This window comes from Atheta coriaria, unplaced genomic scaffold, assembly GCF_025399875.1.
Source record: "Atheta coriaria isolate IRGN ID8LTWV9N9 unplaced genomic scaffold, Caltech_Dcor_3.1 hic_scaffold_6_pilon, whole genome shotgun sequence".
Lineage (NCBI taxonomy): Eukaryota > Metazoa > Arthropoda > Insecta > Coleoptera > Staphylinidae > Dalotia > Dalotia coriaria.
In genome coordinates this window covers 12,919,374-12,938,371 of record NW_027045448.1, presented here as the reverse complement: position 1 = coordinate 12,938,371, position 18,998 = coordinate 12,919,374, and the positions used below count along the sequence as shown (strand labels likewise).

The window sequence follows — 18,998 nt, the reverse complement described above, 5'->3', positions numbered from 1 at the left end:
TAGTGGATTTATGTCCGTCCTCGATGGAGCACGCCGCGACCCTCTTGACCGCCCCTCGCGCACATTACTCATTCTCGAGGGACGCCGCCCGTAAGAAAGTCGTCATCCGACAACGCGAGGACGCTCTCGTGCCCGCGCGATTGCGATCGGTCCAATTGTCCGCCCTGTCGGATGAAATATGTCGAGTGCTGCCGCCTCCGCCACCGCCCTCTGACATCCTCGACAAATGCTGTCATAATGCGCCATAAACCGCCACAAAACGCCACGAATTGTCATAATATTACATTTTATAGACTCAACTCCAACTCAAACTCACTAAACTCCACAAATCCGTCGTTAAACTTTCCGCAACACACTGTACATCACCACACACAGCATATCCTTCCGTCTAATTTAGATGCAAATAACGTTTTCGTGTTTTTACACTTGTTTCCGCTTCGATAACTTTCCACTCGGCGAATTTTATGGGTACAAGTATATTTGGTTGCATACTACACATGCAATATAATTATGATTACAGCATATGCTTCCGGACGCCATATTGTTGCGGTTTAATATCGATGATATTTTGTTCGACCGCAAAACGCGAGCCAGAACGCGTACTGTACCGACAATTGTTGTTAGCTGCATTATTATTAAATTTACCTATGGCGCAATGTGGTGCGAGTGCGTGGGGTGGCACGGTCGTTGTGTGGATTATTACAATGAGCGAAGAATTTTCGGTTTATCAACGCATTAAACGCAGTTACGAGCATTAAATACATCCGGCGGTCGGACCGCAGACACGACGTTAATACACACAGTTATTTCAATTACACTAATTACATGTCATCAAACGCCAAAGAGCAGAAATGCGATTATATACTGCTAGGTGGTTTTAAGTTTACCGCATAGATGTCACCACTGTGCAAAATTTAAATTTTTCATTTTTTGGCCGAAATTTATTAAAATTTCAGAAAAAATTAGCACAAAAGCCAAAAAATTTATGTATAAACATTTTAAGACAAGTTTGAATAGTGTGTGTATAATAAACAAAAAGTTATGAAGAAAAAAGTTTAAAAAATCATGAATTCGCGTGTATATTCAAAAATAAACTTTTTCTACGAATTCCACCAAATGAAAAATGCATATTTCCATTCCCAACACACACACAGGACACACACATGCGTGTTTATTTTTCGCCGAATGAACTTTCCAGCAGTCGCGAAAGCGACGCGGATAAACCCGCCGGATTGCTGTCAGATTCCTGCCTGCGACTATCATTATTCGCCGCGCGCCGCTCCCCGCCGGTTATGACGTATTACGATGTGTATTATTTGCTAAAAGAAGATTTATTTGCGGAGCCCGCGTCACGCGGGGAGTTCACTTCGCCGCCGCCGCCGCCACGTTTGAGCGGCGGTTACATTCGGAGGCGGCGGTACGTGCCACCCGGTCGCCGTCGGTATTTATTGCCGGAAGTAAATCATCCGATGTATCTGGCAAATTTATCTGGACGCGTATTAATTAGTTAATACCCGAACTGGCGCCGAACTCGTCTAGGCAACCCAAAACGCACACCGACAGACAGACGGGCAAAACCAGAATTTCAGTAGCGCACATAGGTATACCTATATACAGCATCAGCGCTGGTAATTGTTTCGTTTGAATAAATAAATTCAAGTACGTAAAGTAAAAATCTGGCAAACAGGTTTAGGTTTAATTTTACGCGAGCGGGCGCGCTGCTTGGAAGATTGTTTTGTTTCTCCGGGCGCGCGATGGGCCTTTAATGCGCTCGGATTACGCGCCGCGCGCAATAAATAATATTTTAATCTGTCGTGGATTAGTCGACGGGCGCGCGCGCGCAGGCCGTTTTATCTTATTTTTTTCCGGAGGTGTGGCGCGTGGATCCGAACGTTCGCCAAAGTGTTTCAATAATTTATAAACCAACAAACCCCGTGACGGCGAAGAAAAAACGCGCAAAAAATCCACGCGCGCAAGAGAAACAGGTGTTACCTGAATATGCAGTGATTTATTGCGGCGTGCTGAATTTTAATCACCGGAAGTTATGAAAACATTGGAAAACTCACCTGGAACAAACAAAAATTAAACATTAGTAAATAAATAAATAAATTAATTAATTAATAATATGTTCAATACAAAACACTCTGTATATTATTAAGTTGTATAGTTCTAAATTATTTGCAGAATTTCTATTTTCGTCTAAAGTGAATATTCTGTAGCAATAAATCTACGTTTCTTAGATGCACGCTGACGTGGTCGGTCGTCTAGCCACATCCCCTGCAACCACATTGCACCCGCAAGGAAGCCACGGAACACATTGTCTAACGGCATAAACGGTATAAATTACAAACGCACGAGCCAAATACACGTATCTCCTACTCCCGACCCTCAACCCCGCTCCTTGCGCACCCCCAAAGACAAGACCACGGATACCGGGTCGGCATCACCTGCTAAGTGCCCGGGATTGTTCCATTACACTGCGAACGACCATAAATAAACACTTTTCTGCTTTCGCATTTAGAAGGCATAGGAGAGAACGACTGAATGTGCAGATTGCAAAAGGTGAGATTCTGTAACTCCTCTTCTACTCCTCGCTGAAAACCGGAAGTAAGGATTTCCTCCCCTCGGTCGGCGGCAATTGCAGTCGCATGCGATTGTTACATTCAGAACAATCACGATCGCGATCACAATGAAGAGAGCAAGTCTTAGTCTTAGTGCTTTTACACATTGGTTAGATAGTGGTTTATGGGCTGGAAGAACAATTACGAACTAAACTATGACACTACGAGTGTTACGCAAAACTCTCCTTCAACACATGAAAATCGTTGACATTTTAATGATGATATCTGGACAGAAATTCCCCGATTGTGGAATTCCGGAATGTGTCTCACCCTTTTAAACCCAGGCCCCGACAACCATTCGAAACATTCCCCAGGACCTTTTCTTGGAATCTTCCATCTAATTCGGTTGTAAATTCGTAAATTTGAAGCTGCTCGCCGTAAACTTCTCGGCCCCCAAATATTGGAATTTTGGGACCGTGCGTCATTAAATTAGCTGCGTGCATAAATGATCAGATTCCGAGATTGCTCGCGCGCGCGCCCGGCTTTATTGATATCGACGACTCCTCGCCGCCTAACGACGAATAACGGCATTGATTATGGCGCAAACGTAATATCTTTACTTTCCCCATTCGACATTCCATTCTCACATTACCCGAACGTCCTACACATTCCAATCACGTTACTTGTTGTTTATTAATCCTATAATCACCAAATACAGCGTCGAATTGAAGTGCTAACATAGCACAACTTTCTCCGAACATAATCTAACAAGCTCCCCCCGAAACATAACCTTAAAATAGTACCTAATGTCGTTACGTAATCAAAAAGCAAAGTTGTGAGCGTTTGTAAGCGTAGTAGAGGAGTTCGTATGAAGGTAGTGAATATGTGTTGATTGCGCGCGCGCGCGCGCCTGTGTATATTGGGTTGCAGCTAATAGCGCGATTCTCTATCGCGCCATTACAGCGGTTATTAGTTCGCCATTTGCATTTATGACATCATCAAGATAGCAAACTGCGACGAGTGGGCGCAAACAAGCAAAAGTTGCTTGTTGGGGAACTACGAGGCGCCACCCAGCAGTGCATCAAAGTAATTTAACTTTGAGCGCCGAGAACAACCCACTCTGAGTTACTTATCGTAATCAAAACATCATCATTAAATTACACCTATAAAAAAATATTTATTTTATTATTGTGTGCAAATTTTATTCGTGGAGGAGATAATCTCACGGTTAAATAACAATTTTCCACGGTTGAGAAAATTTCCTCGAAACGTTTCCCCTCCCATCCCTCTCTACCGGATGCTGGTGCTTATTGCGTTGGGTTATGGTGGCGCAGATCAAAAGATAAACGTAAAAATTTATTAAGTGTGCAATGGGTGGCTAATTTCATCCCCTCGCGGTTTTATCGAGCCTATATCAGCAGTTTTCCCCACTTTTTCCTTCTACCACCGCTGTGGAGTAGGTAAAAAAGACACTTTTCAAGTTTGTGCTTGTTTGTGTTTTCTCCTCGACGGTGTCTCTTGCAGGATGGCGGCTTTTCCGAGATTTTCTTTTTTTAACGTTTCCACTTTACACACATACACAGAAGAAGTGAATCCTTCACCATCGATGTATAGATATATTTTCCACCATCGGTGGTGGTGGTAGGTAGGTGGTGCGAAAGTTAAACCGTTCGGAAAATAATTCACGCGCACACCTCCCGCAGACACACAGACACAGGGTGGTTGGCGGCTGCCGGGTGGAAATCTGTTGGCGCGGCGCGGAAAAGATTAGCGGTAATCCCCCCGAATGGCTTTTCCGCATAACGCGCGCGTCGCGCAAACAAAATGCCTCCTTTTCCACCTCATCCCATCGAGAAGAGATCTTCTCGCAGGTCGGTTCTGGCTCATAGCTTAGCATTCGTTTAATATCTTCCGCCAGGGCGGAGGCGCGTTCATAATTTCGGCGGTGGCGGCGGTGAGAATTAACCGTCCGAGGCCTTCGCAACCCTTTGCCGCGGCGGACAAAGCGCGCGCGGTATTGTTCGCGAGTTATAATTACATCTTGTTTGTTTGCACGCCCGCATACGGTCGGTTATAATTGCTTTAATTAGTATTCAATTAAATACGCACGCCAAAGCCGAAAAGCAAAACTACCCTCACTACGCGCAGGAACCATCTACTTATTTTCCATTAATCTATTAATTTCAGCATTGCACCAGCAGAACAGGTAGGTATAAATATTTATTGACTGTTGGCGTAATTTTACACTCGCTTGCAATCGTGTCTACGCTCCCTCTCTCAATTCAGGCGTAATGTATCGAATAACTTCAATGCCTCGCGATATTAGACACACGAGTGCAAACACTCACATACCAGCATAGCAACATGGGTACTTACACACTTATATGTGTGTGTGTAGGTGAACTATTGACTCAAACAGGGGTGAGTGCAACTCCGCCGGCGAGTGTTTGAGGAACGAGGAAGTTAATGGTTTCATTAATCTAGCCATTAATCTCACTCCAAAACGTTTGTACGCGCAAGTTCGTTTCGTTCGTTTGTTACTTCTCTGCTTTGCTTTCAAGTGTTGAGGGTGAACACACGCGTGTGTGGAAAAATATAGTGCAAGCGTAGGTTAATTCCAGCAAACAAAGAGTTAAATTTCGTTGATTGTTAGGCATGATATTATTAATAATAGAAAAAAAAAAAACAATTAAAACAATAAAAAAGCAGGTCAACAAGTTTCAACAATTAAAACTTATTATTATTGCAGAAGAAGAAAAAAAAAACTAAAAAACTAACAAGTTAGAAATCATTAAATTTTGTTAAATGCGTCTATTAAATATTTATGACGCATTTAGCAAATCACTCTGTACTAACATTAAAATATATGTAATATTTTTAGCGGCGTTTAAAATTACTCATAAAATCAATGCTTGCAAACAAAAACAAACAAAAAACAATACGGTTTCATTTACTTTGGGTTTGTTCAATAGTTTTGTTCATGTATCGGTGTATAGGGGGGTGAGAGTGAGGTTATTGAAACATAATTACATATTTGAATGTTCAACGCTGGGAGGCGCGGGCGTAATGGCGCGCGTTCGTGCCACTCGCAAGCGTCGCGACGCCCGTCCGTCAATGTATTATTACGTGCGGTGCATGCACCTTCCTTACAATGAATACAAGTGGATATCTGCACATAGGGGAAAGTAGCCATATTTGGACCATTTTTATATTTTTTGATTTATAGAGCCACATATAAACTGTCAATAAAAATTAAGTAGCGGAAAAGTAACTCACAAGGCTTACCCACAAAATGATATTTTTGGTTTAAGTAAAAATTATATTTATACCCCTCAAATTTCAATTTAAAAAAATTGTGTTTTTGGTCCAAATTAAGAAACCGGTTTCCTAAATTGGACCGCGCGGTTTCCTAAATTGGACCATGCTTTTTTAACGGCAATTGACACAATAGTAAATTTTAGTTTTAGCAGTAACACAAGCACATTTTGTATAAACCAAAGAGCGGCATTTCATACAGTTGATCATTTCGAAGATTTGTGCTCGTCCACAAGCTTTTCTAGGAGGTCGAAAAAATGATATACGTTTTCCCTGTTAAAACCCCGGTGCCTGTCTTCGGTCCAACTTCGGCAACTTGAAGAATTTATATTTAATGATCAACGACAATCTTAATATAACATAACCTCTTAAAATTAATACTATAAATTATAGATAAATAAAGAAGCTTTCTGATGATAAAATAATAATCGGTAAAACTAACGTTTTAACGGCTTGACAGCTCTTGCACTTACGTCGTTATAATAGATTTGATAATCAATGATACACGAAGTTGTTGTCACGACGAAAGCACGCGGCAAGTTTTAACCCAAATAGTTGCATTAATTGTTTATAAATACGAGTAAAACAAGGGGCCAGTCAATTTTTGCATAAACTTCAACAGTCCGCGGATATCGTGGTGGTCCAACTTAGGCGCTGGTCCAAATTATGCTACCTTCCCCTACAATGAGTTTAAAATTCTAAAATTAATTGAAAACAAACAAATACGAGGCTTTCTTTATGTTGAAATGTGTATTTGGTTGCCTAATAAACGCGTATGTTTTATTTCTTTGCCTACGCTTCGTGTTCAATTTCAATTCGCCCCCACACAAACAAATTAATTAATATCAACTCATCGCGCATGCAGTCTACACGTGCGTGAGCGTCGGCTGCCGTCCACTTCACCCCTGTATTATCTATTATCACATTAAACGTACGTAATACATTCGTACATCATTATGAAAATGGTGACGAAACAAATTGAAATAACGCCATTCACCATCTCACTTCGAAGCGCAATGAACCCTTTTTTAACCACCACCCTAGTATACACGTAATCATAATTTGTATTAATTCACCTGACGCATCATCATCATACAAACAATGCGACGAAACATTGACACGTAACCAGACATAACCTCACGTCAACACTGTTGAGTTGTGTGTGTGTGTGTGGGAATTTGAAGAGTCATAAAATGTTATCTATTAGATTGGTTCGCACGCGTACTAAATAAAAATAGGTTTTTATGGCGGTGGCAGTTAAATTGCATTGCGTAACACGAGAAATATTGGTGTAATGCGCCGGTGGTATGGGTATCAGGTGGATAATAACAAAACCTTTCATGTACAATTGCAAAAAGATGGATGACAAAAATAAATACGCGGTGAATTGGTTGTGACAGGCAAAGACAATGTTACATAAAATAGGCTACATTGTCATCTCTATATTGTGCATAATATTACTTTCAAAAGTGTGTATGTAACAGATACGTTGTAATATTTCAATTTATGTTTAAATTTAATTTTAGTTTTATATGGATATCTATAACTTACTAAAATTTAAATAAAGTGTATTTTAATGTTTTGTTTGTTGCGTCAAGTGGAAATCCAAAAAGCATTTTACAAAGCAAAAAAGAAGAAAATACAACGAAATTTAAGCAAATACAGTGTCAAATGTTTCAAACATCACACTGAGTCAACAACGCAAACCCATTTTCTCACATATTTTACAAAAAAAACACATTTTCAACTCCCAATGATATAGACACCCGACGTTTACATTGCAGTATTTGCAGAAAAGAAATGCCAAAGAAAAATATATTTAAAGTTAAAACGCACGCGTCCGTGGAATATTTCAGGCGCTGAGGTGTGTAAGCAAAGAGGATGGCTCAGGACGCGGACGACACTTACGTAGTGAACGCATGAGCGCGTGTCCTCTTATATTATTTCACCGCGGCGAAGGTGTTTCGTGCTTTTTTTGCTCTGTTTCCCTCATGCCATTCTTTGCGTGAGTGGTGAGAGGTGCGGCAGACGCGCCAGCCTTTGGGGAAGTTGTTACTCGAGTTACTTACCCCACTGGTACACATATCGCCGGCGGGAATACGTGGCGCAGGGCATAAATGTGTATGCAAAAAGTGTGGAAAACGTGTGTGCAAAATTTACCACTATACAGGGTAATAATTAAATAAATTTTGAGAAAAATAAAATTTTTTCCGCGTGAAAATACAAACATTCACATTTCAGCAACAAACGGGTGCCAAAAAATGAGCTCCGAAAAGAATGAAAAATGGCGACCGGAAGCCACCACGCGCGCAAGTCTGTCAAGAGGTGGGTAACTGATATGAAATAGTGCGCGCCGCTCGGCTACTTATGAATGTAAAGTAAAACACCGTCGCGGGAGGGATGAAAAGACGCCGAGGACCAAGAAACGTGCTCATTTTACAAAAAACACACCCATACTCACACACAGAACGGCACTGGAAGAAAAATAGTAGAAACATTATACTTTACGACACTAACCTAACCCATCTTCGAAATTCCATCCCTTTTACTATTTTAAAATATAAAGTTTTCATTCAGCGTGCTAGCTTTGCACTGGAAAAATAAAATTCACTTTAAAATATGATCCGAACGCAGCCAATATTTCTTCGGTTCTTCCTTCGCGCAGACACATATTAACTTCCTTCTGCGCGTCTGCAAACGCGGCGGGGCAACACCCAACCACCTCCTTTCGTGTATGCTTGGCTGCCTACCCAAACGCACGCCCACTCTTTGCAGTGTGTCTCCTCTCCTGGTAGAAATGAAACATTGCTGGCGGGGAACAGAGAAAAGGAGTGGAAAACCTTCCGCATGCTGGCAGTTTCCGCCTAACTTGTGGTATTAATAGTCTTAGCAGTCCCAACACATACACATAACCCAAGTCATTTCTGTATGTGTATAGATTTGTGTAATACAATATGTATTTACTAAAATATCTTCCTATGTCTGAGTGTTGGTGAAGAAGGAAAAGTCGAAAGTCTCAAGTATTAAGTCTTTAGTCCTCGTCACTTGCAACCGCAGAAACCAAACCCTAAACCGCGCTGAAGAAAGATGGAAGCTAGCAAAGGTTGGTTAGAGTGGAAAACTCCGGATATTTGCAAATGTTCATTTCGGGTGCGGGTGTCTAATGTATGCAAAACGCAAACCTAACAGCGAACAATTTAGTTATCATTCGTAAAATATGTTTTAATTAAGACTTCGCCGGGCGCGCATTGCTCCACCGCCCGCCCGCCCGCCCGCCTTTCAGCGCTTCTTCTGTCAGAATCAGAAACACTAGATAAGGAGAGGGTACGAATCGTCGGGAGAGTCGACTTCATGCAAAACCAGCCAGGCAGAGGAACTGAAGAGAACAGGAAGAAATGTTGCCGTCACAAGTTAAATTCCACCGCCGCCGCCCCCTGCGGTTGGGGGTGGAGGGTTGGAAATTATTTATGGTCTAACCAAACTAGAGATTAAGATTTATCTTTTGGCCCGCAACCGCACGACGACGAAGAAAATCTTAAATTATTCATCGCGACGTTTTAAATGTAAACAAAACTCCAAACAAATCAAATATTTCTCCACACACACATGCAAGTAAAGATAGATATTAAGTTTGCTGGCGGGAATTTTCGAGAATATTCCGCGCGCAAAGTCTTGCGCTACGCATGCAAACATATTAAATTTGACGCCGATGAGAGCGGACACCTGCCGCCTCTCTTCGAGATCCGCGCGCAACGCTAGCAAGAGATGACGTGCAACGAACGCGCGCTGTGCTGCTATCGGTTTATGTAGGTCGTCCTGTCGTATCGTATCAGCATCGACGAGATAAAAACCGCATGCCGACAACAAACAAGAAAAATTCTAGAAAATATTCTAATGCATTTCTATTGCATGTATAATACGAGTATATGGAATTAATTAAGCACATGAAGATAATCAGTGGTAGTGGTAGTAAATTACCGATAAAGCTAATTATCACAGATTAATAACTGAATGCAGATGCGTATTTTCAGCATTGCACGCGTAATTGACCAAATAATTCGCGAGCTGACATCGAATTCATAACGGTTATCAAATGGTTGTAATCGTGATTACCTTATAGCTGCAGTAATCATTCTGGATGACTGGTTGATGGTCACCAAATGGCACAAAACAAGGCAAAACAGGAATATTTCTTGTTAGACTCGAACACGTTGCACGTTGCACACACTTCTCAACTGAGTAACTGACTGAGAGGCTAGTGGCGTGATGCAGCGAAGCGCGAGAGCAGGACGCGTCCTTAGTTCACCAAACGCCCGTCAGATGGCAGTAATACACAATGATTGAAAATTTTTGAATTTAAAATTAAGAAATAATTTATTATATAGAATTGTTCGGGTACAATATTAAACTTTGAAAGTACTAGTGTATTTCTATTGTGAATATCTTCCACCGCAAACGTTTATTCGTAGTTATTCTGCATACGCGCGCACCGCACGCATTTACGGATTGTAATTTCTAATTAGCGAAGTAGAACAAATGTTTCGCAACCGCCCCGAGGGTATAATTATTTAATTAATGCACAAGAGAGAGCATTATTTATGCTCGCAGACGCCTCGCATTCGAATCTGCGAGCGAGCGCGTGTGAACGTCGACGTTTTGCTTTGTTCGCTCGCCTGCGCTTACACACTTGCCGTATGTGTATATGTGAATAAATACAGGAAACTGTAATCACACAAAATGGCGGCGCGACGCTGCAGGACCATGGCAAAGAAGTTAATAGTAATGAGAGTTACGACGTTGTCGGGAGGCGGCGAAACGGAACGAATGCGAATATTAAATATTACACCCCGATGCATGCATATGCGCGCATGCACGAATTCAACTCAAGGTATAAACAATAATAAACGACGCGCGCAATGTTAATTGGAGGTTATGTGTTGGGCAGAGTGTTGAGGTTACGCAACGATTTCTTACATTTACGAAATGAAACTCACTTTGCTATTATTCATGCGCATAACCTGAGTTTAGGCAAAATAACCGATAAATAATACAAATGTATGTTATCTCTCGAGGCTGGCGGCGGCGTGTAATGTCTGCGTAATAAATGTAACTGGTGCATTTACATGCGGTGTGTTGCGTGTGATTTACGTCCATCGACTGAATTGCAAATGGCGGGCGCGCGAGTGAATGAAAAGCGGCGAAATTCATTAAACTTGCGGGGGCACGTTTCGCGAACGCTCGCCCCGAATTTCCGTGCGCAAACTTCGCAATCTCGGTGAATGCTGTGCTGTGCGGTAGCGGTCGAAAGATCGAAAGTGAATCGAATCGATTGCATGGTACGCGATCAGAAATTGAATTCGATTCAATACCAAAACAAAACAAAGCAGACATAGACCACCACCATCACACCAAACCTAACTTAACATTAAATTACTTGCACAACCAATGGCCGCGCAATAGAATTAGATAGAAAATCTTACCTTCAAAGACGACAAGTGTCGCTTCGGAACTAACAGCATCTCCAACACCATTCTCAGCGACGCATTCGTAGGTGGCGTCATCTCTCGACGCTTTCACTGGTTCTATCCGCAAGGAGGCGCCACCATCGGGGAAATCTCTCACTTGATACCTCGATTGTGAACCTGCAATAATAGTTATTTTGTTATTAAACATAATTTTACATTAATGTATTTTTAATCGCTTTCAATCTATGTCCATTATCTCCCGAAGATAAAAAACGAAGCAAAAAAATGTTTTTACAGGTGTATAGCAGGGCGGCGCCCATCAATTGCTTTTGTGCAGCGAGGGAGCAGAGCTTCACCTATCAATGTGATACGGGGTGATATGATGGGTATCATATCAGTTCGCAGTGCATTAGGGAGTTGGCAGGGGTGAGCTCCGTATGCAAACGCAAACCAATCTAAACACACGCGCTTGTGATGTGTGGGGAATGTCGGGAGACACATGGTATGTAATGTTGGAACATGATTCTTTCAGTTTTCCGGGCGCGGGCAAGCGCGATCTAATAATGGTCTTTATATCAACATAAATCATCCCTGGCGGTGTGTGCGTGTGTGCATTTTGCGTTCACTCGTTGTTTGCTCGAGATGCATTATCGTCCTGGCTGATAGTCTGATGTCTATCGCCATCTAGCGCTCTTTTCGTAAATGTGCGCGCTTTTTATGATCGGTTTAACTTTAAATTGCATTAAACTGAAGTAAAACGATTTAAATTACGAGAACAATAAATGCAATGTCTGACTATCGTAATAATAAAAATAAAAATGTGTTTAACGCCCCTGGGAAACAAAATTTTCATTTCACGAGCCCAGGGTTATAACAAGTAAAACATAGGCAACCAACAATACATACGAGTACATCAAAAATAATATAACTCCAAGCGTGCATTTTCCAATTACTATATTTTGGAAATTTAAAAACTAATTTCCGTTCGTGACGTTCATTAAATTGTGAAATAATTCAATAAATATGTATAAAACAAAGTCACGTTAGTTACAACACTTATAACTCAAGAACCGTTGCTTAGATTTTAATGATCAATGAATTATTAGATTCATCTTGGTCCTAAATAGCCGAATAATTATTAAAATAATAAAAAATTATGTCTTAAAAGGTGTTAAATCAGAGTTGGAAGTTCATATAGCAATTCTATCATATTTATAGTTGAATAATTCATTCCTAGATGGCGTTAAAATGCATTTTAAGCATTTTTTCATTTCTTTAAAATAAAATTCGGTTTAACTTTAAATTGCATTAAACTGAAGTAAAACGATTTAAATTACGAGAACAATAAATGCAATGTCTGACTATCGCAATAATAAAAATAAAAATGTGTTTAACGCCCCTAGGAAACAAAATTTTCGAACATTTCAGCCTAAGGTTATAGTGAGTAAAACATAGGCAACCAAAAATACATACGAGTAGATAAAAAATAATATAACTCCAAGCGTGCATTTTCCAATTATTATATTTTGGAAATTTAAAAACTAATTTCCGTTCGTGACGTTCATTAAACGTCCCGATATGCCCATTCACGAGCCGGCGGCGTTCATCAAATTCGACGAATCAAATCGTTTGATAAATTAATTGATTGCATGCCATTGTGTTTGCAATATTTCGCCAACGCGTTGGCATTTATTATAGTGCGTAGAGTGCAATCGTCACTGACATTTTTTACAACTTTTTAGTGTGTTTGTTAGTAGTATCGGTATCGCCTGCAACTATTTGCAGCCATTTATATCTGCGCGTGCGGGCGATAAAATTGATTGAGACACACCCGCACAGGCGCAACAAAACAACATAAACGCGATAATAACATTGGTAAAGCAAATGTTATTAGAACGAAATTTAATGTCAATTTACGTGAGTGTTTCGTTACGCCCGAGCGACGGCGACGTCGCCTTCGCCTCCCTTCGTCCTCGAATATTATCCTCAATCCCAATAATATTCGCCGTGCACACTCATACTTACACGCGGATACAATATCGATATTGTGTGTATTGGTGTGTGTTAAGATCGTCCCGGGCGTTCCGTATCTTTTCCAAGTTCGACGTGTCTTCCTCTCTCCGCGCGCAACCCAACTCACACAAACACAGGGCTAGGCAACCAGTCTTACACCGTGAGTGTGCGTTGGGTTGCTTGCAACAACAATCTTGCGAAACGCGCGCGCTCATTACTAATTCATGAACGCTTAGCGTGCGCCTTCCACTTTCCACTCCTTCGCACGGCGAAAAGCTGCATCGTGCGCGCCCGGTAAAGTCTTATCGCATCGCATGGCAACAACACCCATACTCATACATCCACCTATACTTGAGAATTGCGCTGCTACCTTTCGGCGTGAAGACGAATATCAAAACCCTAGTGATGTTGTGTAGTAGTGGTGTCTTCATATTTGCCGCTGCCGCCTCTACCTTCTCTCGTTATCCCTTCGTGCATCGCGCCGATTGTAAATTATTAATATTAGGCAAAGCGGTTTCAATTTCCCGTCTTTGCAACTCCTGGTATAAATTAATTTAGTTTTTTTTCTTCTTCTTCGCGTTGAATATTTTGAACATATTGTATGTGCTCTCGTATAATACTCGGTAAACATTTCAATAAGTTGCGGTCAAGTTATAACAGTCATAACGGTGGTAATCGAGGACGATGGCGATTTTATTGTGGTCGTCACGGCTTAATATGTTTGCACAATGTCTTTTCGTGCGGGCGCATACCACACAAGGGATGAAAAAAATTGCTTATTAGTTGGATAAACAAAAACGGTAGTATCCCATATTGAATTAATCATTATTCAAACATAATACGCAGGTATATTGATCAAATTGTTAAATAATTCAATAAATATGTATAAAATAAAGTCACGTTAGTTACAACACTTATAACTCAAGAACCGCTGGTTAGATTTTAATGAGCAATGCATTTTTGGATTCATCTTGGTCCCTATTAGTAGAATATCTTTTAAAATATTTATAATTATGTCTTAAAAGGTGTTAAATAAGAGTTGGAAGTTCATATAGCAATTCAATCATATTTATAGTCAAATAATTGAATCCTAGATGGCGCTGAAGTAATTTTTAACATTTTTTCATTTCTTTAAAATAAAATTCCGTCTGTGAAATAAATATTTTATATTTATTCAATACTCGTGAATAAAGTATAGTATTCTATACTTATCATTATGGCCTGCTTAAATAATATACGAACCAATGGAAATAAATAATAAATGCGCTTCCTCCGCAGTGTTTTGACATGAGTTAATTTAATAAAATTTATCAACGCACGTTTTGTTTTGCGGCTGCTGGGGCGGCCGCGGTGGCGGCGGCGTCGTCGTCGCGGGACTAATTTCTCTTGCAGGTTTTGTATACGCTGTGTAGGCGCGGCGCGTTTTCGCAAAATCTCTTTGCATAAATTTAACGAGTGCCAATAAATTAACCATTTCGCGTTATATTTTATTATTTATCGACGAGATGTATAATGGATGATTCTCACTAATAACGAGCTCGTGCGCCAGCAGTGCTAAAACATTTGTTAGCGCCGAAAATAATGCCACCGAGACGCGTAATTAATAAAGTTTATAAATCATTTTTATCATATTTATTCGCGAGCGCGATTATAGCAAGTGCAATAAAATTACGCGTATTTACCATTTGCATGACACTGCGTAAAATAATTCGAAATTTAATTAATAATTATGCGTAATATTAATATTTTATCATTAATTAATATCTAGAATTTAAAATCAAGAAAATATTTTGATTTTTTTTTTGTAGAACACTCAAAGAAATTCGTTTCGAAAAGCCTAAAAGCGAAGCGTAAAGTATTTAAAGGAGTAATTCTAAGCGGACGCCAGCACGACGAAACACGCAGACGGAATACTTAATTAATGTCGGTAATTTAATTTAATTGAATCAACGAGATAAGATAAAAGAAGAGCCACGCACAGCGTAGACGAAAAATGCACAGAATAAGACGCACAATGGTTTTAAATTTTCGGAATCGCAAAAAAATATTTTTTAACAAAACAATCAAATTGTATTATTGGTAGCCTATATCTTCATCTTCAGAAAAAAAATCAAAATTTTGATTGAAAATTTTATTGTTTTACGAAAATTGATGAGAAAGAGATTTCTGCTTACCTGAAACGCGTTTTCCGTTCTTTCTCCACTGGATGCTCGGGGGCGGGTCGCCGCGGGCGGCACAATAGAAAGACGCAATACCACCAGCCTTGACCTGCATATTACGCGGCTTCATAACAATCTCAGGCGGATCTGAAACAGACAAATTCAAAGCAAAATTAAAACAAATTCAAATCTTCATCAAATTTCCACCAGAAATAAATTTTTTAATAAAAACACCTTGTATATAACAATATAACAATAGAAGAGATCAGGATTATTTCATATTTACGCATTTATTTCAAAAATATAAAATATTTGCACGCTGATCCCTCTATTCACTTGTTTTTTGTATAAACAATAAAAAATTATTCAGCGTTTGCAGAATTTTATCTCGCATGAAAAACTCCACTTCCGCATTGCACAAAAATGGTGTTACAGTCCAAAATATATATAAAAAAAAGAGAACTCCATTCCATTTATTCGCAATACAAAATAATTGGTTTATTTTTGGGCTCGTTTCCATCATGGCACATATCAAACATTAAATATTATACCAAAATAGATAATAATTATTGAATATTTAAATGAAATTTATGTTTGTAAAATGTTTGGCTTTCCGTGCGCGCAGATGGTGAATAATTTGGCAGTGCGCCACACAGCGCAGCGCGGCTCTCGTCTGAATGCACAAACCAAACAATAAACAAACTTCAGCCGCCTCTCCACCGGTGTGCATTTTGGTCGGCTGCACATTCAAGTATTCAACGGTTCGACAATGAATGTGCACGCACCATTCAGTGTGAAACTCCAGCGTCATGTTATCATTAACATCGCGATTTACAACGAAATTATGCGCACAATTAAAAAATTAATAGTGACCTATTTAAACCACCGAAATAATATTTTTGGCGATAAATATTGTGATTAAAAATATTTACCCTCGATGGTTAAATAAGTAATTTATCAAAAAACGGAGGAAAAATTAAAGCAGCGACCAAATGATGAATTCGCGTGTCGCTCTTCTGGTCGTAATTAAGTGCTGCGAAGACTTTATGACCATCAAACATGATGAATGAGCGTGGGCGGCCGAAACGTTTACTCTCGACGTGATTTAGCCCCCGCAAATACTCTCCTTTTTCGTTCGGTCGGCCACGCGAGGCTTCGTTTGCATCGTTTACATCATCGAGGTAATTTGCTAGTTTTCGGCGTGTAACGCACTAAAACTAGAATTAAACTAGTAAACAGTACTTTCAGCAATAAGTACACCTTTCTAACTCTGGAATATGTCGAGGAGTAAGTAGTTAATAATAAAAGTAAACGAGTTTAATGTATGAATAAGAAAAAATTGGAAAAACATGCAAGAAATTATTTTGCTACAATTTACTCACGTCAAGAAGAAATTAAGAAGAAATTATTTGAGAAAATGTAAAAAATATTAATAAATTGAGAATAAAAAAGTTTTTTAAGTAAAATAAAATTTTAATTTGATTTTAACGTTGAAAAACTTTAAATTTAAAAATTCGTTTCATTTCACTACGTTTTAGTTCATAGCATTCGTTCAACCCGCACCCTAGACATTGCAAACTGGCAATTAAGACGTTACTTTGCATAATTACCGACTTCATTCCACTTGGTTCGTTTTTCACTCGTCAAGAGCGGAAAACTTAAAAGTGCCTCAATTCAACACTTATTCCCATTCAACTAATCAAAATCCATCCAGTTACTCTCCAATAACAAAAAATTACTAAATTATTTATTTGTATATTGATTATTTTACGCGCGTAGTAGGATTGTATATTAACGTATACGGAATATTATTTATGAAAGCTCGGCGGTAATAATTTCATTATTTCATTACAATGATGCGGGTCATATTCGCGCGCGGAATCGCGCCTCGCAAAACACGAAAACATTAAATTTTACAGCTACATTTGAGCGCATTAAAACAACATTATTAATTATTAACCGTCCAAACTCACACAGAGAAAAGCACGCATATTGTGCGCGGACATGTTGGGGACGCGTGAAAAACGCTGCAACACGCGTTGCACGTGATTAAGCTCATGTCGGGCGCAAATTAATGAAAATCACAACATAATTCCCCTCGACGTGCGTAATAAAATGCCATTTGGCCTCCCGGCGTGCGAAAAATAACACGCTAATGAAATGAAAACGAAATATAACACAAAAGTACACACTATTACCGCCACAAACCGGAAACGAGAAGAAATAACAAGATGAAATAATCGAAAAGTTTTACGCGAGATTTTCGGACTTTATTGACGTCGATGCTGAAGATTCGATTTGTGCGGGCGCGCGTGTGTGTATTTTTGTGGTCTAGTCTGGAAAGTTTGGCCGGGCGGATAAATCAAATTAGGCATCCAACAAAATCCGGAATCGGGGCGGTAATACACACATCGTGCGGTGGGCCGAGAGCGAAAAACTCGATTACCGATCGTCTCTGATTAAAAGCGAATCCACTTAATTAGTACATAGATACCCCGCGTTCCAAACGCGCGGCAAGAATCCGAGGCGACCCAATCAACGAAATTAAAAGCAAATATTTGAAATTAGACTCGTGGACGCGTGCTTATGATAGGAATACTGCGCGCGCGGGGAACAAAGCGAAACACGTAACATGTTACATTTTAGTCTAATTGATTTTTCCATGAAATCAATGCGTAAATTATTGTATTTTACGTTGATTATTAACGCGCAGATAAAATTCATTAAAAAAATCTTTGCGGCGCATAAAATGCCTCATTTTCCGTTTTGAAACGCGCCGACGTGTAAATTACACCCGAATGAAAACGTGACCACATCTCGCGCGTTTGATGAAACAAAAAAACCGGGGCAAACAAGGCGCGCGAAATGACAAAACACGGAATAAAAGTCGGCGCGCGACACAACACATAACAACGACAAAAGTTAAACTCTCTCGACGGCGACGACCAGAGACGGGAAATTATAGAGTGTATAATAAAAAGTTATTAACCCTTTGTGCACTGTGTCGGTGGAAAGCGGCAAAAAGTCGCAAAAAATGCATAAAATGTATCGCGAGTTTCGAGTTTCCAAAAAAAAAAAATTCTTCGTCGGCGAGACTGAGCAATATTACAAATAATGAATAACTCGCGAAACAACGTGTGTAGACCGACGTCCGGTTTGCTTTTTTTAGACAACCCGCAAAACATTTGTGTATATTTGGTTGCATATATGAGCAATAATGTCGCGTTTCCTGTATAAGATCAAAGTGTTTATGATGGTCATACAAACACAAAGTAAGCCTAGTAAATTAGTTTTTTTTGCTGCCGCTTGAAATTTTGAAACTTACCACGATGAAAAAAATCCCAACTGGTTATTTCGCTTCCTGTGTTTGTGATTAATTCCGCGAGCACTTTACATGCGTGCACGCGCTGTCAAACGTGCGCCGCGTGCGAAATTAAATATTTTTTTAATTTCCCGCGCCGCGCATCGATTAGATTTCGCGAATG

The 18,998-nt window shown here is 39.9% G+C and overlaps 1 protein-coding gene across 8 annotated transcripts in view; it reads right to left on the bottom strand.

Moving 5' to 3' along the window:
- Positions 1 to 18,998, bottom strand: part of Lar (tyrosine-protein phosphatase Lar) — a 208,598-nt gene that overhangs the window by 28,771 nt on the left and 160,829 nt on the right. For 7 of the 8 annotated variants that reach the window (XM_065304007.1, XM_065304006.1, XM_065304011.1 and 4 more), the window contains 2 exons: positions 15,529 to 15,660; positions 11,357 to 11,518 (listed from right to left, as the gene is read on the bottom strand). In XM_065304007.1, the coding sequence (XP_065160079.1) occupies positions 11,357 to 11,518; positions 15,529 to 15,660 (294 nt within the window). Of the gene's footprint in view, positions 1 to 9,989; positions 10,125 to 11,356; positions 11,519 to 15,528; positions 15,661 to 18,998 lie in introns of those variants that run through there. The other variant, XM_065304014.1, reaches the window with a different exon arrangement.